General features: G+C 49.4%; 1 protein-coding gene across 1 annotated transcript; it reads left to right on the top strand.

The window, feature by feature from the left end:
• Positions 1-395: 395 nt before the first annotated feature.
• Positions 396-9,650, top strand: FAM167A (family with sequence similarity 167 member A; the record flags this gene model as incomplete). Its single annotated transcript, XM_081998117.1, is given in 3 exon segments — positions 396-527; positions 531-920; positions 9,387-9,650. Coding segments are annotated over 3 exon segments (786 nt in total).
• Between the last annotated feature and the right edge of the window lie 13,601 nt (positions 9,651-23,251).

Below are 23,251 nucleotides of genomic sequence, written 5' to 3'. Positions count from 1 at the left end.
GCTCAAACTCTTGGGAGAAGTTTGGGTTTTCTTACTTCACCAATAGCCATTTCTGTCTCCAGAAGATATTGGGTTGTGTGATACAGCTCCAGAGAGGTCTGTGAACATGTCCTGGCCTCTTTGTCACCCCTTTTGTGGCCCCTTAAGACTGGAGATGTAGGTAACCAGAGCTTCCCTAAAAGCCAGAGCCTGTCTGTTCCTGCCCCAAAAGCAGTCAGATAGCTGAGGTGAGGTAACACACCCCAGGAGCACCTTGGCAGCATGCCTCTCCCACAGCCCTCGCTCCCTCCACTGCAGCAGGAGCTGCCTCTCCCTTCTTGCTCACTTTTCCTTCTCAAACTGGAAACCAACCCTCTGCTTTTCTTCCAGGTGTTCATCCAAGGCCAGTGTGGTGCATGAACAGGAGCCACCGCCACCACCACTGCTGTCCTCCAAGGGCCTGTGTTTGGCATGCCGCAGGAGCTGGTTCAGCCCTGAGGGTTTCCCACAGCCACCCCTGGCCCTTTGCAGCACACCCCTATGCCATTTGACTCCCAAAGAGGATGTCTCTACCAAAAATCCAAATAGAAGAGGCACTGGACAACACAGATGCTGGCTCTGGAGGTGCTGCTCCTCCTGATGACCACCTGAGGAGCCTCAAGGCGTTGACAGAGAAGCTGAGACTGGAGACCAGGCGCCCGTCCTACTTGGAATGGAAGGCGAAGCTGGAGGAGCAGGCATGGAAGAGCCCCCAGCCAGAAGGAGAGGAGGAGGAGGAGGTAACTGAGGCCAGACAGGCCACGGGGGAGACTGTCCCCTTGAGGAAGGTACAGCTGCATATCAATGGGAGCTCTGCCCAGGACAAGGTGACTCTTACCTCAGGGAGAATAGGTGGCTTTGAGAGCATCGATGAAGCTTTGACCTGGCTCAGGAAGGAACTGGTAAGTGGTTTCCTGTCCCTGTTAGACAGCATGTGTTTTCAAGAAGAGGAAAAAAATATGAGGAAACAAACGACTCCTTGTTCCTACCTGCATTCAACCCAGGTGAAAAGGCCACAAATAATCATTGCGTTTTCTGTGGCTGGTGGGAGCAGGAGCAGCCCAGGGAAGGGAAAAGCCAAATGTCAGAGCACCCATAACCTCAGAGAAGGAGCTGGGTCCACCTCAGCATCCCTGCAGGCATCCAGCAGGCTGGGAAAACATGGTAGCTTGTGCTGGTTAGGACTTTTTAGCAGTTTGCCCCCTCCCCTGCTTCTCTAATTATATCTCAACACCCAGATGAATACAGCAGGTATGAGTACACCATGAATACGAGGGCACTGCTGGTGCAATAGCCCTCCTCTGATGGGTATCACAAAGGGATGCTTCGTCAGGAAGGAAGCGTGACTAGATCCATCCCCTGGATCTGCCCTTGCAGCTTGTGGCTGTCAGTGGTTTAGGAACTCCCCCAGCGGGAGGTTGTATGTTGACCACTGCATTTAACATGCATTAGTGGATCTAACCTCCAAGTGTTTGCCTACTTCTCCCTTTTTCTTTTTTTTTTTTTAAACTCATGACTCTCTATAAGGTCTTGTGGCAACCTGCTTCCCGCAAGTCATTTGCACAGTAAGACCAAGTGTTTCCTTTTGTTTCAAACTGTTGTGGGAAATCTCTTGTTCTGACTATATGATATCTAGTGAATAATATTCCATTTTCTGCTGTATGTGTGATGCCAGAACCTTATCTCAGGCCCCTCCTCATCCAGCTCCTACAGGTTCATCGTCTGTTGGCTCCTGCTTCATTAGAAGCCGGTCCACATTTCTGTCATCCTTCCATCCAGCTTCGGCTCCTATCTTACACATATGTTTATTTCTGGTAGTTACGAACTGGTAATTTCACAGAGAGGAAGACAAGATAAAAATGCAACACCTATGCTGGGAAGATACACAGGGCATGTGTGCTGGAAGCTCATCTTTTATATGTTGTGTTGCTATAACGGTCTTTGGCACAAGTTTGACTTGGGCCAACTAGTGCTGACCCAAGCAGCTCACAACCCAGCTCAGGAGTCAGCACAGCCTGAAGGTAATTCCCAGGAGGAAGCGTGGATGCAGCACATCTTTCCTGGAGGCCACAGGAGGTCAACAGGATGGACGTGACCAGATCAGGGCAACTGTTTTCAGGGCTGGAGAATGTGCACCCGTGCTCTTCACAAGTGTAGGAGCAAGCAGACACCAAGACCACACTTCCTAGTGATTCTTCCCTTCTCCTCATTACAATGAAAAATCTTCATTATTTGGCCCACGTGACTGGAAATGACTTGTGTCACGTGGCTTTGTTGGCCATGTCAGGCTTTGTGCCTAACTGGAAGTTTGCCTCTGAGTCCCATCAGCATTTGCAACTGTATTGACAGCAGAAATATTTGCAACAGGGTCCCAGGGAGCTGGGGCATCGCTTGCGGTTCAGATGCGCTTGTGAAAATGTTCCTGTGCAAATGCATTGCTTTTGATAAGCACTGAAAGTCTTTGAGGAAAACTTCCTATGCACAACAATGAATAATAGCTTTTAAATATTGTCTGTGACTTTTGCTCCAGAGAATTTTTATTTGTCAACTTTTTGTTGCCCTTGCTGTATTTGCCCAGACAGATTGATTTCTAGTGAAGTTATTTACAGAGGTGGTTCTGGATGTCACAGTTTTGGGGGTTGAGGTGTTTCTCAGGACCATGGCTTTCACAAGGCAAGGCCAGCGCTTTCAGGAATCAAGGACTATTACAAAGAGTTTTGAGCCGATCTCCTAAAATCACTTAGTGCTCTGGAGAATCTCAGCTCCTGATCTGAGACCTGAATCTGGGTCCGTGCTTACATCTGTGATGCAGTCTTAAATTCACAGTGCACTTCTTGTAAAAACCAAGTCTCAAGATGCCCAAAGACAGTAAGAAACAGATTTTCCTTCTCAGAGCCCCAGATTTTAAAAAGTTTGGTTTGTTCTTTCAGTTTCTGCCCATGATGGAAGTATAAATTGTCTCAGAGTCTGATTCTACCCTTTAGACTAGGGTGTGGTATATAAACCACCATCTGATGAAAAATAAAGTTTAAATTGAAGAGGAAAAAGGGCAAAGCAAACCCTAATTGTTCCTCACTTTCCATTTTCCTGCCTCTTAATTACACCAGTCTTTGCTGGATCTGGATGTGACTCATGTAATTTAGAACAATTTCCCCAAAAGAGAGAGCATGTATTTGACTGAGCACACAGCTAAATAGCTATGTTGGAGGCACTATTGTTGGGTAAGAGCTGCCAGCAAACAGTGAGAACACAGCAAGGCCATCGTATCACAGGCTGCTGGAACAAAAAGTTGCATTTCACATTACATTTCGAGGGTGAAACCCAGATTCTTTTCAAAAAAATGAACAAGCTTCCATACATCCCAACACAGACAGGGTTTTTCCTTGTTTACCCCCATGTTGTGATAGTAAAGCAAGTGAGGAGGCTTCAGAGCAGGATATGGTTATGTTTAAGCTTCTACATTGGTAGGAGTCAAAGCCAGAAAGGGTAGCATCCCTCAGACAGCACCCTGCTAGAGGCAGCCAGGGATGGGACCAGCACCCCACACCTTGGGTAAGGTCAACCTAAGTGGGCAATCAACCCTTCTGGTCTAGTTTAACATAGAGGACCATAGACCTGGGAGCGCCACACAACCCAGCCTTGCCCCAAGCAAGTGTGAGTATCCCGGGCAGCTTTCTGAAGATCATCCAAAAATGATCCAGTAGTCACAGTTGGGGTGAAATCTGCCTCCACTACACTGTCTTCTGCTGCAGGGTGAATTCCCCTCCTCTCTTACACAGTCCTTCACGAGAAGTCAATTTAGAGTATGTAGGATTCATCTATCCAATGAAAGGGCCAAAGCTGGTGTATGTGGAGATTTCCATCCTGGAAAGAAGTACACCGGCCTGTGTCCTTACTGAATGAAATACAACGATGCAGGTCATGCAGCTCCATCACCCACACTGTGCAACCCTCATCACAGCCACCGGTGTGTTTAGGCTGGGTTGTTTCAATAGCACAGCCCCAGCATGGTCTTGGCTTGTACCAGTTAGCACCCTGCCAAACAGTTAGAGCTTCAGGAGTTTGCACATGCTGGGGACTGTTCCCAACAAGCAATTTTTACAGGAACGCCCCATTTTGGAATTAACTCTATCCCAGCCAAAGCCAGTAAGAGGCAGCAGAGTGAATTTAGTAGTATGCCCAAACTTCCCCTTGGACATGGTGCTACAGAACGGGCCATGGCATAGGTTAATTGCTTGGTCAAGTGATAGTCCAGGAGCGCCCAGCTTTAAAATCAAAGTTACCTGTAAAACCTGAAGCATTACTCCCAGCTCACACAAAAAGGATCATCCAACACTGCAAGGAATTTGCCTCCATGTCTCCAGAGTCTGCTCTTGTTCAGGTTCAGCCAGGTTCAGGCTCCTCCTGTTCCGCAGTGAAGGACAAACCCAAGGTCTTACTGTGCATCTGCTGTTCTTGGTCTTTCATCCCACATGACCTGTCCCAGGACCTGATTCTGCACATCAAACCTGGCTCTTGTTTATAGGACTGACATATGCCCACTGAGCTCAGCCAGCCATGTCAGCTGGGACCTGCTGAGAATCTGGCCCAAAGGTGATTTATTCAGACGTGCAAACTGCTGCTCTTGCTTTTTGCGTTGAGATGATCTGTGTAGATGTACGAGCAAATTGCAGCACTCGGCATGTGCTGAACTGCCCCAGGGCTGGAACACTTCCCTCTCCGACTCCTCCTGCCTCTTCTTTGCCCTCATGTTTGCCTTTGCATTGTCAAGTGTGGCTGCTCTTCATCAATGCTGAAAGTAAAGCCCCCAACAGCCAGGGTATGGTGACAGACCCAAGGATCAGAGTGGTCAGACCATATTTTCCTCTTTGTTTTTCAAATTTGTCAGGTTTTACAAGTTCTAAAATAAAGCCCTCAAAGTCCTTTTCCTCCTAAATGTGTTTAAAGAACAAAACTCTGCTATGAACTGGGACATCTTAGGACAGTTCTGACTTTGCCCCAGTAGGAAAATATTCTTTCCATCTCAAATTCACCAACGTTTGGCACTGAAATTTGAGGTGTGTGAGCCAGAATGCAGAAAATACTTTTAAAAAGAGATACAAATGTCTGATGCTCTGTCCTGGGAAATCATAAAACACCTATGTCCTGTTGGTCAGACATTTATCATTAAATATTAACTGCTATTATCTCTGTTTGGGATACTGATATTGGCTGAACAAATACTTAAGTAAATTTAAACAATAATGCAGTTTAATAAACTTTGTCTTGGCAGACAATAAAAACAGTGTCGACATGAGCCTCACTGCAGATTGCTCTGTGGTTGTTCAGAGGTGAGAGGGGGAGAAGGCATCTACAGTATGGATATGGTGATGGAGATTGGTTTGCTTTGGGAGTCCTCTGCTACATAGCAGGTCCAGGAAGGATTTTTCTGTATTTTTATTTAAAGCAGTGAAAGGACATGGGCACAGGCACCAAAGCAGGGTCATCTCTACTGTGAAATTGGTAGAACAGGAACACAGTTTAGGAGTTATCACACAACAGGACCGTCCCCAAGGGACATCCACACTGTTTTGGAGAGTGAGTTTCATGGGGTGGATGTGGATTTATGCATGTAAAGGAGATGTAACTGCAGCTCTGAGAAATGATGTGCTCTTCTTCTGCATAAGCCCACGTGCAAGCCCACTCAGATGTCCCTCAGTTCACCTCACTAAGCTGCCAGGCTTTTCCTCTGGCAGTGGGCTTTCTCCTAATCGTGGAAGCATTTTAGCACCCCTTAATATAACAAAAAAGAACATACCTCCATCAGGGATGGTAATATGATTAATTCTGAGGGAGTCAACACAGACTAAACTCAACACTGAAGAAGCGTGAGATTTGGGACACACACCAGGCTCTGCGTGTGTCAGCTGGCAAAGGTATCCTGGACGTTGGTGGTGTGTAACTCCCAGGCATTGCAGAAGGACATTAGATACCTCATCTGAGGCTGTGTGTTGCACCACAAGTGCATGAGCATCTAAAATTAGGCACGGCAGCATGACATCTGAGCACCTTTGAAGATGAAGCCTCAAACAAAAACACAGACTTAACTGCCTTTCTCTGAAGTGTTTGGCAAAGGTCTAATAACTGGCCTGTGCTTCTCTGTGCTTAAATCCAAGTGGCTGCACTCAGGAAAGCACCAGTTTAGATTTAAGTTCCTTTTGAATTTTTGGAAATAGGACTAGCCCTATGGGAGCAGCCACTTCTCCACAGACCATCACACTGAGCTTCATGGACCACAGACTGGGATGCTGTTTATGGAGCATTTCTCTTTTGGGAAGAGGTCCCAAGGAGCTCACACCTCCATACCATGAGGTGCTCTGCGCTGATACATCCCCCCATAGCAATGCAGGGAGATGGACCACTGTCAGTGGGAACATTGTTGGTCTTCCTCTCTGTGACCATATGGTTAAGGCAAACTTGAAGACAAGTCTAGGCTACACTCTGAGCTACTTCTACCTGTTTGTGCTAAGCCACTAGAGTGGACAGCAGGCAAGGATGCACCCAAAACTTTTTCTCTCTCCCCCATATTAAACATCCCTGGGAGACTTGGAGGCTCAATCCACACAGAAAATCCTTCCTCGGTTCCTAAGACTTTGGGCCTCTGTGGTCCAGCTTTGTGATTCAGCCTAGGAGCTGCAGTAGCTCCTCTGCCAGGAAGGACCTGGGTTTGGTTCCCTCCTGGGGAAGTTCCAATGAGCAGCTTGTCCATCCCAACAGTGTGCTCCAACCATGCAGATGAAAGGCAGCCATTTGCCTGTTGGAGCTGGGCGTGCGGAAGGAGTCAGAGTGTGTTAAAAAGCAGTTTGTGTGAGCAATACAAACCTGAGGCTGTTCCTGCATTTGGCAGGTGAGACTCAAAGGAAGCAAAATGCACGGCTTCTGCTGGGTGCTCCCCATGGGTTTCTCCAGGACATTGCACAGAGTGGGTGGGATCATGCTGTCATCCCACACAGATGAACTGGTGCATGAAGTTACACTGTGCTGACCGGCCCTGTGGGTGAACTGTGTAAACTGAAAACCCACGGCTTCCCATGATGTGACCCCTGTAATCCCATTATTTCTTTCCAGGAAGCTTTGCAGAGCTTTGCTGACCTGATAGTGCTCCTTTTAAAAAGAGATCATTAATCATTTCTAGAGATGGTTTGGTCCTCAGCATGGGACAGATTGAGTGTTTCCAGTACTTGTGAGGGACCTCTGGGAAAGAGGAGGAGAATGAGGATTTCTGCTAATATTCTGAGTGGTTTTGAACACAGCAAGGTTTGACGGACAAGTTCATGGAGGCAGGACAGGGTGTTTGCATCCCAGGCCAAGCCTTGGTGATGAGCAGAAGGAGCAAGAGAGGCCATGTCCTGTAGGGCACCCCACCATTCCTGCCCATGGTGGTGCCTTTAGTGTTTTGCTCCCCACACAGCCACCACCCCATGGACCGGCCTCCATGAGATCTATCACCATGCAAGGTACTCCTGAGGCCTCGAGAAACCAAGGGGCCTCCCAAGGGGCACAAGCAGTGACAACACCCTTCAACACCCTAAGGTGGTGGCTTTACCTCGCTGTGAGGCTGGCAATGCCGCAAGGGGCAATCCTGACATCTTTGGAGACATCGCCTGGAGGAGGAAGGGCCACCTGCAGAGGTGAAATTTTCCCTCCTCTCTTCCCTTCTGCAGTTTCACGTACAAGTCACGAGATCAGAGCTGTACCCCCAGAGCTGTACTTGTAAACTGAACAGCTCGTTTCCAGGCCTGGAGGCAAACTGCTATGGTTTGGCCACCTCCACGCTGTTAAAATCCAGGCAAGGTAGCTGTATCCCCAGTGCCTCCTGAGATGAACCCCTCTGTGTTAACTCCTGAAGAGTGCCTGGGCGGAATTGCTTAGGACTGCGGGAGCTGGCCTCAGCTCAAGGGACCTTGCCCGCAATCAAGTGGAGAGGCTTTGTTGCAGCGCTCTATTTAACATACTGTTGTAGCTGTAGTCTGGGTCTGTTTCTGAGCTGGTTCAAACCACAGGGAGCCAAGAAACCAGTGACGCAAATCAAAGGAGGAAGGTAAAGGGTGGATTTGGGGTCAGGGCAGCTCCACGGTGCAGCTGGAGATGAGCTCAGGGCATCGTCTCATGCACTGAGAAGTCAGTGAGGACAGCACATACCCAGTGAGACATTGGGAGGGGAAAAAAACCCCAAACAAAACAAAATCAGGAGCCCTGGTACCAAGGGGCTCCTTCCAGCACCAGTCCTGTCCTGCGAAGGAGGCAACCCGTGGGAGAGAGGCACGATATCATGTCGGGGCAGATGTAGGACTGTTTTCCAGACAGTTTTGCTTCCTGCCTGTCTCCAGTAGTTACAGAGAGGTTTAATTAAGCCTCAAGGTTGGCTAAGAGCTGTTCAGCTTCTCTCCCACTACTCTCTTTTCTCTCAGGCTTGCGGTTTGTTGCTTTTTTGTGAGGAGGGATGTGGGGTGAGACGTGGGGATTGTCTTCTTGGCATCTGCTGCTGCAATGTTACCTGCTTCTGTTCCCCAGACAAAGGCTGATTCTTGCACCAAGTGTTCCCCTCCTTCCTTCACCACTCCCAATATCTTGTGGCAATAAATTTTCTGTTTAGTTATAAGTTGGAATAAAAAAAAAACCACAAACAAATTCTTTTCTTTCATCACTTCTGAATCTTCCACCTTCTGAAGTTAGGTGCCAGGGGAGGAAAAAAACCTCAAAACACTTAGCTTGTTAACTGCGGGACAGTTGTTCTCTCTCCTGTGGGAAAAGATGGAGGTCCCACCCTGAGAGCCACTTCAGTGAGATAAGCCACAGGGGATGTGGAGGGCCACGTTCTTGGCTGTTGTGAACCAACTCTGATTTATGCAGGCTGGAAACCTGGGCTGAGTATTTGGGGATCAGTTCTCTGGGGTCCTTTTAATTGGTCTTTTCCACCACTAAATGCTACTTCTCACTGTGGCTGCTCCCTTATGAACAAAATTAATTTGGACTTTGCTTGAGGTTGAGCTGGAGGCTATGAAGCCTGCACTGATGGATAGCCAAGCCAAGAGCCTTGGCATGGCTGGCTTTAATTCCAGTTTCCTGGTTCTCCTGAAAACCTGAGCAGGCACAGGCTTCCTGAACGCTAAAAATTCACCATCCTGAGCTGGTATTTGACTGGCATGCATTGCTGGCCTGGAAGACGCCCATCTCCCTCTGAGTTCTTTGCAATGGGGTGACACCTCTAGATGAGTTACATTTCCAATGATTTGGGGAATCCTCTAGCAGGGAGCAGCATGATGAACAAATTTGCTCTTCCCTTGCCAATACTCTCTTCCCTCTCCACCCTTCATCTTGTGTTTCAGGCAGAAATGCGCCTGCAGGACCAGCAACTGGCAAGGCAGCTCATGCGCCTTCGCAGTGACATCAACAAGCTGAAGATCGAGCAGACCTGCCACCTGCACCAGCGCATGCTCAATGATGCCACGTACGAGCTGGAGGAGAGGGACGAGCTCTCCGACCTCTTCTGCGACTTCCCCCTCATGAGCTCCTTCAGCCTTTCCACCCCGCTCAAGCTCATTGGGGTCACCAAGATGAACATCAACTCCCGCCGGTTCTCGCTGTGCTGAAGGGGGGAAGAAGAGGGAAGGATGGGGGAGAAAGAGAGAGAGGACTGGGCAGTGCCAGGGCTCTCTCTGCCTGATGGCTGGGCAAAAAGAGGCCAAAGAGGGGCAGAGGGAACAGGAGCAAACAGGGAACCAACAGCTGGTCTTGGTGGCAGGGTAGAGCATCAGAGCTGGGCACTGAGGCAGCACATAGGTGCTCGTCGAGAAGACAGAACCTGCATGGAGGAAGCGTGGAGAGCATCTGAACCCAACATGTGCATTTAGCCTGCTCCTTTGCGAAGTCCCTTCTCCTTCTTTTCCCCCCAGAGTAACTAAGAGGACGCAGCTCCAGTATGGTTCTTTGTACTCAAAAATCAAAGGAGGAGGTCAAAGATCAGCCACAAAGCACAGCAAAATCCCTCTTCCCTTCCCCTTTACCTCCTCCCAGGCTAGAGCCATGTCTTCAGTCACTCTCTTCCCTGGATGTTTCCATGGGTATCGATCCTCAGCCTCTGCTGGCCCAAGCACAGGGTCCATGGGACTATTTCAGGTGGGAAGCTGATTTCCAGTGGAAAGGAGCCCTCCCAGCAGGTGAGGGACCATGGGTTAAATGGTATACAGCCACAAGAAGTGGTGAGAAGATGTGTTTGTTGACTTGCTCTGTTAAGTCCAGTGTACTCTAGCTTATTTTTGCCTGTGGTATAAATTATGGACAGATGTTGGACAGATTTTTACAGAAACTCCAGCCAGCCAGAAGTTGCCCGTGTGCCCTAGAAGTTATACCCAGAGCAATACATGTTCCTGATATTGTTGTAGCAATGGCCACAAGTCACTGTGTGGTTACCCCCACAAGCAGTAAGGCAAAGGAGGTAACTTACACCCAAGGCATCTCAAAGCAGAGGAATGACCCCCAGGCTGGCATTCCTCCAACTGCAGCACCAGCAAATCCTGGATCCTCTGTAGCAACACACATCCATCAGAGAAGGGAACTTCAAGACGAGAAAAGGGACTTTGTATAATGAACATACAGTGTGACTATAAAATTAAAGGGAGAAATATTGCTGCGATGAGCTTTGGACCTCCAGCAAACACATGAAATTCCCTCCCTACTTGGCAGTATGTAAGATGGATGTTATATTTTCTTGCCTTTTGGTGCACACAGCTGCACACCTGCCTGTGGTATAGCCCAGCAAGGGCAGGGACTCAAGAGGTCTAGCCATGGCAATCTTGGGACACCTGGCACCCAAGACAGGCTGTCTAGAGGGAACGTGGCTGTCCCTCCTGTGCCGACACCTCTCCTGACCATATCGGAGTGGTGCAATCTCTCAACCCATCACCCCAGCCCAGCTCTGCCTCTGCCACGTGCCCGAACCCAGAGCTCTGTGGCTGAGTGAATGTGACTGTGGCCATGCAGCACCAGCCCAAGCCCTGGGGAGGAGTGGGAGTTGCAAGGCAGTGCTGAGCTGAAAGCTGCATGGCCGTGTTGACGTGCCTGTAACTGACTGTGTCTGTAAACTGTGTGTGTGCGTAAGTTGTTGTGTGTATGCACGTGAGCCCGCAGGATGCCTCCTTCGGGAGGTTGCTTGGTGGACCCACGTCTTTGTTCCCAAACATGATGTGAACCAGAAGCCGATGAGACTCTGCTGTGTCTGGGAAGATGCCACGAGGCTTCAAGACTTGGGGTTTCCACAGAGAGCTTAGGTCAATGCAGAGAAGACAAATAATTTGTTCTGCCTCCACAGGTGTCTGTGGGAGGAACAAATTAACATCACAAAGAGGTTCATAGCCACGTGGGGCTGGGGACTGACAGGAGACTCTAGAGCTGAGTTCAGTCCTCTAATCCCATAGTACATAACCCCTTGGTGATGCTTCCCCCTCCACTTCAAAGCTCACTCAATACCATTTCTTTCTGCTAAGGGAGGAGATATTTTGGGCACTGGAGCTCTATCTATACTAGTAAGTTAATCAGTGCCATGCCTGGGTGCTGAATCTTGTGCTGCCCTGGCAGTGAAGGTTTAATTGAGTTGTGGCCAGATTGCCAGTTGGCCTCTGGACAAGACAATGGGCCACGATGCCATTTAGTTTACTAGTAGAGAAATAGCCTTACTTCCCCATGGACATCTTGAAAAAGAAAAAAAAAAACAAACGACCCAACTCATTAAAATTCTTCTTTATTTACTTTTGTTATGAAAATAAAAATTAATTCCTGTCCCACATGTTGATTTTCAGAGGCAGTTTTGATCAAAAGATAGCAATGGTGACTTTTCAGTGCAAGTAATGCCTCGGAATAGGGGGACTAGTTCTCTATAGGGTCAGCTAGAGTTGACTATAGGTGGGCCTACCTTTGGGCTCTTGTCTGGTAGCTGAATGCAGGAGGTTAGTACAAGCACAGTTTTAGGAGGTCATTATATATGGCATTAGAAATAACAGACGTCTGGGTTCCAGACATGTATTTTCTGCATTAAGTGGAATGGGAGATGGTTATAACTGCCAGCTGTTCATTGAAATGCACAATTTTTTAATTATAAAATTATGTCTGTATTGATTCCTGCCTCTGGTCTCTCACTCTGTCCAATGGCTCCAGCTCTGCCTGGAGAGCGGTTGGGGAAGCACCCATCTAGTGTGTTCAAGGTTTGCAGTCAGGTTTCTCTATCCATACACATCACTGGGACACCCCTATGGCTCCATCAGCAATTGCTCTGCCTTGCAGTCTGGAGGACATTGGAAGAAATTAAGGTAGGAGCGTATTTGGATGAAAACATATTGGAAAGCAAGCCAAAAAACAGAAATAATCACTCTTTTATGTTAGGTGCTGTTTTGTTAGTCAGCCACTGAGTCAAAAGTGGGTCCAGGCACTTAAAAATATATCAAGCTAGGGAAAAAAAATAAATAGAAGTGTGTCTCATTTTTTATGAACTTTGTTTAAAAAAAAAACAATTATCCAAACGTTGAGTGGGCCTTGAAAAACATGAGTACAGGTCACTGTTCCCACCAAAAAATTCCCAGAAAGAAGCCTCCAGATCTCACCTGTCTGCAGTGAGATGAGTTGTGCCCTCAAGTGCTGGTTCCTCTCCTTGTACAAGTGTACTAGAACCACATCTCCTTTCCTAGGTGAGCTACGACGCCCACTGAAAGGCTGGTGGCAACCAAGGTTGATGCTTCTGGGGACCAGCCTGAAAATACCCTTTAATACGACCATGCGTATGGACCGCTGAATCAAGGCTGTGGTATCTCCATTTGGAGCACCAGCGGCATCGTGGGGCTGGCTGCTGCTCCATCTCCTTGAAGCAGGGATCTACTGGACGTTGATTCAAGGGTTGTCTGCAGCCGCCCAGCAGGGAGACTTGTTCCTTACTGAAATTAAAGAGCAAGTTTGAGATTAGTCCATGTGAATAATTAACTGCATTTTTAATTTAAATGACCAGACTGGAAGACCAAGGATTTTTCCAGGCTAACTAGAAGATCAAATTTCAGATTATTTTTTCTTGCCCCAAAATGCTCACATATATGCAAATTTTGGATGGGGGGAGTCAGTCTAGTATTTTAATTGGTTACATTTTGCCTTTCCTTAAAATAATTCTAAAAATATTAATTTAATATTAATTTAAAACTTAAACCATTAACACCTTATTTTCATTCAAACACTGATTGTGTTATGTAATGAACAGACAAAATATTTTCCTTGAAATAGCCTTAATGAAACTTTTCTACTTTCTGCCTTTCAGTGGCTAACAGACATGCATCCAGCTAGACCCAGTCCCTGAAGTTTTAGTCAACCCATAGCTCTATATATCTTCCAGCATGAAGAAATCAAGTTAAAAATGAATTTGCCCAGCTTGATTTCTGACTTCCTTTGGGTCAATTAAGAGGAAGCATAAAGCAATTTTACACATTTTAACTTAGGGTCAACTGACCACGCTCCCTGGCATGATCTGCCACAACACATTAATGGACAAGACCTTGCTCGTCTGTCACAGCCCCAGTGCAGCAACGATGAAAAGGGTCATTGTTCCTGGGAGAGTCATTCCTCCCTCTTTTGGCACTGGGAAGTGGTATCATATATTCAGGGAGTAATTTGTATTTTGGCATCTCCCACAATTGCCTCCATATAACCCTTGATGAAATTCGATAGATATCATCACAGAAATGCCCTGATAGGTCCCGCTTACACCGGGAAAGCCAGGGAATGACATGTTTAAGGACTTAAAGACTGAATTTTCAAATTGCCTCTGCTATCAGACATACCACATTCTAACCTTTTTTTTTATATATATATCTGAAAAAAAACCCAAACAGCTGGAGTATTCCCAGCATGTTGTGGTGGTATTTTTTTTTTTCACAGACTGACACACTAAGTGTATTTTTTTTTAGATGAAGGAAGACAGAAGCGGGGGATAGAAAAAAAGGGATTGCAAGGAAGAGGTGGCAGGCTACACACCGAAACCAGAATCAAACTCGCTTTCTTCACTGCATGTTTTACAACCAAGTGCCATGTCTGAGGAGATGCACACAAGGGGATGAGGCATCCTTAAACCTTGGGGAGAAATCACCCCTCGGGCATTGCTTATAACCCAGCCGGTGTTCAGAGGAGCCATGCAGCAGCTCAAAGGAGGAGTGGCACTGGAAGATGTGTAAACCACTCCTGAAATCCTTGCCAGCCTTCTTTCTATCTGGGAAATCTGGAAAGGTGGAAAACACTGGCACCTCCCTCCCCGCTCCGACCAGGGGACACCCCTGAGCCTCTGATGACTGCACTCATGTGAAGCTAAGCCCCGGGCTGCAGTGGTTGGATGTGGGTTGTAAGGTAAGTGATGATCAGATTTGGGGCAAACTCCTGATTTCAGGCTTTCAACTCTCATCCTTTTAATCTATTTTATGAATCACAGAATCATTAAGGTTGGAAAAGACCTTCAAGATTATCAAGTCCAACCATTAACCCAACACCATCATGCCCCCTAAACCATGTCCTGAAGCGCCACGTCCACACATTTTTTGAATACTTCCAGGGATGGTGACTCCACCACGTCCCTGGGCAGCCTGTGCCAATGCTTGACCCCTCTCTCGGTGAAGAAATTTTTCTTAATATCCAATCTAAACCTCCCCTGGTGCAACTTGAGGCCTTTTCCTCTCGTTCTACCGTTGGTTACTTGGGAGAAGAGAAGTTACTTGGGAGAAGATGAAGAAGGACCAAGAGACCAGTTCCATGCACCCTTCGTTCAGAGCAGCTGAGACCTGGACTTACCCCACCCTTGCAAAAGGTGGATGTTCTTGTGGTCCAGTCCTTGGGGTAGCCAAACCATCCTGGTCACCGTTGCCTTCAGCACCTCAATGTGCTTCAAAACTCTCAGGGTCAGCCACCGCGAGAGGTCTGCAATGCCCAAGCCAAAAAAGGTTGGTAGAAGATGCCCAGTGCTTCACCGCTGCCCCTTCCCTGACATCCCCTTTCGCTGGTGGCTTTCTCGGTTCCCCCCCACCAGCCTCTCAGAGGAGGAGGAGGAGGGGGGCTATTACACAATGTTTTTGTTCCACTGACGATTTCCCTCTGCCTGTTGGAACAGGCTGCTCATAAATTGCAGCTTTCTGGAGGGGTTTCAAGAGCTTTGCATTCTTAGATCATTGTCTCTCCTCCCTGGGAACAATGGGGGTAGGAAGGAGCTGCTCCAAAAATGCCATGTGCTACGAGGGGATTTCTTTAGGATGGGGATTGCTCGGAGAGGCAGAAGGAGTTTCCCCCAGCTGCTTTAGCTTGCAGCCTGGGTAGCTAAGGAGACAGCTCAATGGGAAGCAGGAACGTTGTTAACAGAGCTCTGGGGAGATCCGCAAAGGTCAGCTCCTTCCTACCACCCCAGAAAGGTAGTTAGACCAATTAACCTCTGATTATAAGATGGAAAACGAGACGTGGAATGTCCCATGCTGTGGCTGCTCAGTCTGAGATACAGCTGAGGACCTTCTGGCCTCTCAGATGTGAACACCTTGGCATGCTCAGCATGTGCTTTGCCACCCTGGGAGCTGCTGGTACTGGGCTTTTAGACAAAATCCTGTGCTGCAGGTGAATTAAAATTGGAAGCCTGTTGCAAGGCCTTTAACCAAATCAGAGGGATCAAGTTCTTAATGCTGTAAGGTCATCCTGTGAAACCAGCAGCTTGTTAACCCTGTTCCCCTTCCCATGCTGCCAATTCCAGCCACAGCTGTGGTGGCTCTGGCATGTGGCTTGCCAAGGGTTAGCTCTGCCTGCTCGATTATCAGCAAGCATGGTGTTGGTCCAGTCCAGCTAGAACCGGCTCAAACAGCAGGTATGGCTTAGGAGCTGGTGTAAGCCAGGGACCATCCCCAATAGGCAATCTGGGTGCAGCTACCTCTTTTGGAGTATGAAGTTTTAACCATATGAACCTGTCTGGGCCATACCAGTTAGTCTGATGGACAGAGGAGGGATCCTGGTGCTGTTGAGTTCACCAATAGAGATGCAACATCTGCATGAAGAAACATGGTCAGGACAGTGTGCAATAAACCTTTCTAATAAAGCAGCAATCACTAAAGACCCATAAATCTTGTGCAGGGACAGCTCCCTAGCACACTTTTAAGCCAAGGCAGTAGAGACCAAGTTTTCTTGATTCATGATGTACAAACCTCCCACCCAGAGGTAGAATCACTCATTTGGAGGGGAACACCAAGAGCTACATCTCCACCAGCAACCAGGACCTAAGGTCAAGTGGCCAATCTGGCTGAGTCCATATTATTAACTACAAAACAGGGCAGCCACAGACAAACTACATCTTAGGAATGGTCTCTGACACAGGCAAGCTCCCAAACCTTGCCTGGGGACTGTTGTCCCATACCTAAACCATGCCAAGGACTGTGATGACCACTGAACAGTTGAACTCCAGCACCTGGAAATGCTCCTCAGCCATTTGGTTTGCTAGCACAAACACAGCCACAGCACAAAACCTTGCAAAGCCCTAAAGAAGTTGCTCTTCCCTGCTTGGGTCTCTTCTAAGCCCACCCAACACAGACAGAGGACCCCAGTCCTCTCAGACCCCCGTGGGAAAGCTTAGCCAGCTTGTTAAGAAAGGTGACTATAAAATCTTAATTAACTTCATTAGCTGCCAGTCTACTCCGAGCGGTGGTCGCAGGGGTGCCAGGATGCTCCCTAGACATCTTGGTAACAAGATGCAATCAGAAAAAAAAAAAGGGAATTGTTTATCAGAGGGTTCCTTGTCATGTAGGAGGACAGGACGGTGGAGGGAGGATGCTCAAGGGGCCCTACAGGGAGGAGCAGCAGCCTCTAGCACCTCTCCGAAGGATGGTTTGCAGTGTTCCAAGAAATCCCTCCTGCAGGCAAAAAACAAGCACCAAAAGGAAATGAAAGATGCCCCACCGTGTCCCCTGGGTGGGATCAGCCATGATGCCACACAACAGCCAAGCTGAGCCCGTGCCCCGGGCAAAGGGGATAGTTTCATCAAGGGGCTGGCTATCTATAGGCAGCCAGACTGCCTGGGAACAGCCCTTTTTTGGGGTTTTCACCATTTTCCTATACATTTTTTTTTCCATTTTCTTATCCAGAGGGAAGAAGGCTCCCCTGAGGTGAGCTTTGTTTGAGAGTAACCAGGCCAGAAGGGACATGTGGTGGTTCAGTGGTCAAGGCAGTCCCCAGGAGAGTGGAAACTCTGGATATCTCTCCATTTCTACGCCTTCACCAGTGACTGTTTAATGCAAAATATACAGAGACACTGGGAGCCAGCTAGCTGGGCTTGCTCACCTTGAAGCAGCCACAGCAAGCCCATGTCTCCTGCAGGGTCTCTTTGTCTTCCTCATGGTTGTCCAGCTATTCCTCTGGGATGAGCAAGGGCATGCAAGCCTCGAGATTTGTCTCGTATCACAGCACGAGGGGAAATCTGCCCCATCGTTTGCAGTTTCTTCTCTCTTTCAGGGTTCTGGCAGAGAAGGAAATGATTTAACACCAGGACTTAAGGGATTTTCTTCATACCCCCAAAATGCAAGCCTTCTTCCCGGCCCCAATGTAAAGTCATTGCCACCGAAGAAGAAAAGCAGATGCCTCTGTCTGCTCTCTCTCCCCTGGAAGTCCCACATCTGCTTCTGCAGAGCAGTTTGTACACCAGCCTCCATAGAACCATGCCCTGCAGCTTGGGGTCCCTGGGTCCCTGTCTTCTTGCTCTTCATATATCCAGAAATGAACTCCTGGAGGACATGCTTCATGATCTTTCCAGGGCTCAAGATGAGGCTGACCTCTATAGCTCTCTACACCCTCCTTCTTCCTGTTTGTAAGATATGTATAATGCTTGGAGACACCTGATGGGTGGACAGAGGCCAGATACCATGCTTTTTTGCAGATGACAGGCAGCAGCCTCACAATCACATCAGAGAGCTCTGTCAGAGCACTAGGATGAATCTCATCCAGTTTCACAGGTGTAAATACATTTAATTTCACTAAATAGTACCTAACCTTTTTCTTCCCCCACTGCTGGCTGTTCTTCCGCTTCCCAAATGCTATTGTTATGTGCAGAGGCTCAGAGCAAGTCTGACTTGTAAAAACTGAGGCAAAAAGGCATTCAACCCTTTCCATAATCATCTGTCACTAGGCTATTCCCCCATCCACCCATCAACCTACATTTCCACTGAAGTATGCTGTTAAAACACTTGCAAACCCTCTTTTTGTTACTCTTAGCATCCCTTGGACAGTCTTTGCTCCAGCTGGTCTTTAGCCTTTCTGCTTTTATCCCTAAGCACCCAAGCAATGCACTTGTACTCTTCTTTCATTTTCTCTCCTTATTTCCATTTCTTTTAGCGGCTCGGTTCACTAAGAAGCATCTTAATTAGCTAAGCAGGCTTTGTGCTGAAATTCCTGATTTTCATCTGCAAAGGCAGGGTTTGTTCCCAAGCTCTGAATAAGTTTTCTTTAAAAAAATCAGCCAGCTGTCTTGGAGATCTTCTCCCCTCATAGCAACCTCCCAGTTCCCCAAAGAACTGAAGCTAACTCTCCTGAGGTCCAGAGTCCTCAATCCACAGCTTGTCTTCTCAAACCTCCCTCCAGATGCAAGCCCAGTCGTCTGGCAACTACAAGAGACCAAACTGCCACCCCTGACTACACTTGCCCTCTGCTCCTCCACATTTATGAGCAGCAGGCCAAGTATGTTGATGGGGATGAGGACAGGCATCCTGATCGAGGACAGCTAACGAGTCTGAAAGTTAGTGAGGGGAAGGCAAGGGTGGTAAAGACAGACACACACACAGACCCTGATGTTGTAATTTTTTCTTTCCTAAAAAAATTGGGTTAGAAACAGGGACAGTCCTGCTCAGAACTGGCTTGGATCCCTTCCAGGTGCCAACCTACCTGCTTGCTAACCACCCTCCACACTTTTTTCCTTCTCTCCCATATGAAGACCCAAGCATGGCAGGGCAGGATTGACTTTACACCTTGGGTTTTCTGCATGGTTTAGCCACATTAGTTAAAACCTAGATGGGTTCATCACTCTGGCTCCCCACATGGCTGCACAGACGTGTGCCAACACACGGGTGAGGGGTAGGAAGGAGGGAACAGGGCAGGACCACTCAACTCCTCAGCACCAGCTTGTGCTGCTAGTGGAGCTACACGTTGTGTCTAACTAGCAAAGAAGACAGAGCCAAGGGCAAGCCCCAGAACCAGCCCCGTGCTCCCTGGCATGTACCAGCAGTGCTTTCCCGAACCACACCTGGGAACTGATGGTAGCATGGGCTGGTCTCCAGCAGCAGTCTGGTACAGCTGCCCTGCCCGGGGAGGGTGTTTAGCTGCAGGTATGGATGTCATCATACGGACAACATCATCTATAGCATGCCACTTGGTTCTTGGGACCAAAGGATAGGTCCTGACCTGTTTTACTTACTAGCATAGAGGTAGCTACAGAGCCTGAATCCAAGTCCTGCATTTGTCAGAAGTTCATCTGCAGTGCTTCAGCCGATGCTTGTGGCAAGTGGGATTTGCAGATGCCCCCTCCCCAAGCACCAGACCAGCCTGTGTTTCTTCGGCTTGGCCAGACATCCAGCCCAGCCTGGCCAAGGACTTAGGGACATGCTTTTCCCCTGATATCACGCTGCCTTCCTCTCCTCTTGCTCTAACCGGCAGGAGAGTCTGCCTCAAGCCTGGCTCTCAGCGCCACAGCCCATAGGAAATAAGGGTTTTGATGAGCGCCAGCCCGGCAGATCTGAGAGACGCCGTCGCGGCTCAGCCTCCCACCCCTCCCAGCTCAGCTCGCCTTCCTTCCCCAGCAGTGCCCTGCGGAGGGTGTCCCCCCTGCCTCCCCGGACCCCCGCGCTCCTTTGCTTTCCTTTCGCTGCTCAGCGGCTGCAGGGGTTTGATCACCTGCGGCTCATTAATTACGATGTGCAGCTCTCCTCCGTCTCCCCTTAAAGCAAAGAAAGAAAGGTCCCCTTTCAGCTTCTCCCGGGGGACCTGTTTTGTCTACAGGCCTCCAGTTTCCTCAGGGAGCGGCTCGGCCCCATCGCCTTGCGCATCCCGCTCGTACAAAGCCCTCTTTGTGCTGGCGCTGGGCTCCAGCCAGCCCAGGCTGCCGGCACACGCTTATCTTTAAGCAGAAGCAGCGTTACCGGCTTCAGCGAGACCGCTGGCAGGCTGAGAGGAGGAGGGCATCGCGCCAGGCGTCCGAGCCCCTCCTGCGGGACCTCGAGAAATGTCCTGCCCCAGCCCCGGCTGCAAAGTGTCGCCCCTTTTCCGTGCCCTCCCCCGGGGCTGCACTCAGGGTTGTGAAGACGAAGCCTCGGGGCGATGCAGAGGGGATGGTGCTCCCGCTGCCGTGGTTGTCTGCCAGCTCGTACCGGCACCAGCCAGAGGGACCTTGGGCTGCTTGGTCAGGCTTTGGGGGGCTCTTGCCAGCACAAGGTTCCTCGGGGGCTCACCCCAGTCTCCCGGGGGGGTTGCTAAGGGGAAAGCCAGGAGTCTTTGGCAACAGCACAGTGCCGACGCTCTTCCTGGGATGCAAAGACTCAGTTCATCGCATCCAGGTACCTGGAGGGTTTTCAGACGTTGCAGAGGAGGTTGTTTTCCTGGGGAAGCTGTCTGAGCAGTGCAGGAGACGGGTGGATTCAAGGGCTGCTCTTAAAAGAGGCAACATTTCATGTCTGGAGTAGGTTCATCAGGAGGGGATTCAGAGAGGGGTTTCTTGGGATTCCCTCTGGCCTGTTTTCACTTGGAAAGGTGGTAAAATCCCCTGGTTTGTCCTCTGCAGGCTGAACTTGCAGGACTCGGCTTGCGTGCAAGTCACGGACTCCAGGCTTGTTTCGGCAGGCTGAGCATGAGCTCTCATGGTTCCCCAGTGGGTCCCAGAGGGAAAGCACGCCGTTCGCTGATAGGGAGTGCCCTTAGCCTCATGGATCTCAGTGTTATTGTAGGGTCTCTTCTCAGGGGAAGATCCTGAGTTTTAATTACTGGGTTGCTGGTGAGAAGATTTTTGCAGTCACAGGCTGATTTTTTCCACTGGGCTTTTTGCGGGTGGAAATCATCAGCTTGGGGGTGGCAGTCCAGGTTATTTACCCACCTCCAGAACAAGCCATGAATCTTGACAGTGTTATCTCTTGCCTAGCTTCCTACAGAGAGGTTCCCCAGGAGTTTTCTGGCTCCTTTTTGCAGGCTTGCATGCACACCAGCCCTTGCTCGCCATGCCGGCTTGCTGCTTGCTCCCAGCGAGCGTCTGCGCGCATCACCGGGTTTTGTAGTGGTGGGGGCAGGGGGAAAGGAGCAAAGGTGTCTCTTACAGGTAAGCCTCTTGCAGGAGGGAGAAACCTGCATCTTCTGTGCCCAGCCAGCACTGCCTGGGGGTAAGAGAAGGGCAAAGTCGGCTGCCTCAAATCCAGGAGAGCAAGAAGTGAGGGCTTGAGGGATGTGCCGGCGGCAGACAAAGGCGCGCCGAGGAGGGGAGGGAGCAAGGAGCTGGCTCCGAGGCTGCTGGCCGGGTTGCCATGGATTTTGTGTGAATCATCCCCTTCCTTGCCTGGAAGCAGAGGGAAAAGGGATGGTTTTGAGCATAGCGGAGCTGCCTTCATAGCTGAGCTGTCTCCTGCAACCATCTGTCCAGTGGCTGTGCCAGACTGGAGGGCCAAAATTTGCTGACATAAGATATTTTGGGAAATAGGAGGCAATGTCCCTACGCCAGAGATGCTGCTCCACGGCACACTGCTGTGCTGCTGGCTGCAGCTCGGGCCCGGCCATGCTGTCCCGCAGGGCCACCTGCGTGTTCCAGATCATGCTGCGTTTGCGGTGTGGGAAGGGCAGATTCCCAGGAGCATATGGTATAGTCCGGATTTTCAGGTGCCCATGTGGGCTGAAGGACATCCCCAGACCCCAAACAAACGCCCAAAGCCCTCCTGTTTGCCTGCAATGCAGACGTTAACACTCCTCCCTACATGAAAATGTCCCTCCTCGCATCTCCCGTGTCTCCAAGTCCCAGGGTATATGTTCATGAGCACTTTTTTCACCTTGACATGTCCAGGATGCCATTGTCTACCTGGACCAAGGAGGATGGGGTCACGTCTGTGCCTTCCTCTGAGTAATTGCTTTTTATTTAGCCCTGGTTTTGAGAGCATCCGGAAAGCCACCCCAGTAAAGCCAAATGCGATGCTGGCTTCCCGGAGGGCACGGCCGCCTTCGCCAGCCCAGGCGAGGATGCTCTCCATGAAGTACGAGGAGTCGGAGCTGGCATCAAGCATCCAGAAAAGCAATCACACATCAAAGAGTCTGGGGTTTTGGGGGCTCCATGCACAGCTATAAAGGGATTATCATTTATTCGCATGGCTGCCAGAAGGCATTAATTGGCCTCAGACATGTAAAGAGATCTCTGGTTGCGGATCGGCTTTGCAGGAGCGTGATGTATCTGCTGGGCATGAGTGCGTGTGTACCACAATGTGAACCACGGTGCCTGTGTCTGCGTGTGCCACGGTGCATGGACGGGTGTACCACACGTGTGTGCAACACCCATAGACTATGCTGAACACGCTCACGTGTGTAACAGGCTTCGTATGTGTGTATATACAGGTCCATAAGGACAATAAACAGTTTGTGTGTGGACCACAACACTTGCGCACATACGTGTATCACTCTGTGTGTTGAACGCAGCAGCGTGTGTGTGAATGTGGTTTACATGTGCACGTGCTTTGTGGTCTACACTGACCACGACGTTTACATGCGTGTGGGCGCGTACCGCCCCGTGTGTGTGCACGCATGTGCATGTGTGCGTGCGCCAGCGTGCACGTGCCTCGCTGTGCACTTGTGTGAGCACGTGTGCATGGGTGTGCGAGGCTGGTACTGTTGTGTGGCTGACTTGCAACACTCATTTGAATTTTCATGTTCAGGATGTTTCCTTGAGAAGCACCGAAAGGTAGAGCCAGGCTCCAGAGCTGAACATGCCGATGCTCTGGGGTAGCACCTCCCCAAGCAAGAGCCGCTGCCAGAGGACGGATCCTCGCAGCACGTTTCATCCCCAAACCCCCCTCTCCCGCTCTACAACAGTCTCCGGAGCCCGCTCCTTGCACCGCTGCTCTCCAGCTCCTCTCCCCTCCCTGGCATCCCCTCCAACACCCTTTTTTCTCTGAAATGCCCTCAGCTGTGGGGCTGAGATAAG

Source organism: Phaethon aethereus (assembly GCF_964289735.1).
Source record: "Phaethon aethereus genome assembly, chromosome: 3".
NCBI lineage: Eukaryota > Metazoa > Chordata > Aves > Phaethontiformes > Phaethontidae > Phaethon > Phaethon aethereus.
Note: the sequence above shows the minus strand (reverse complement) of the source record. Positions and strands in the feature narration are given on the sequence as shown.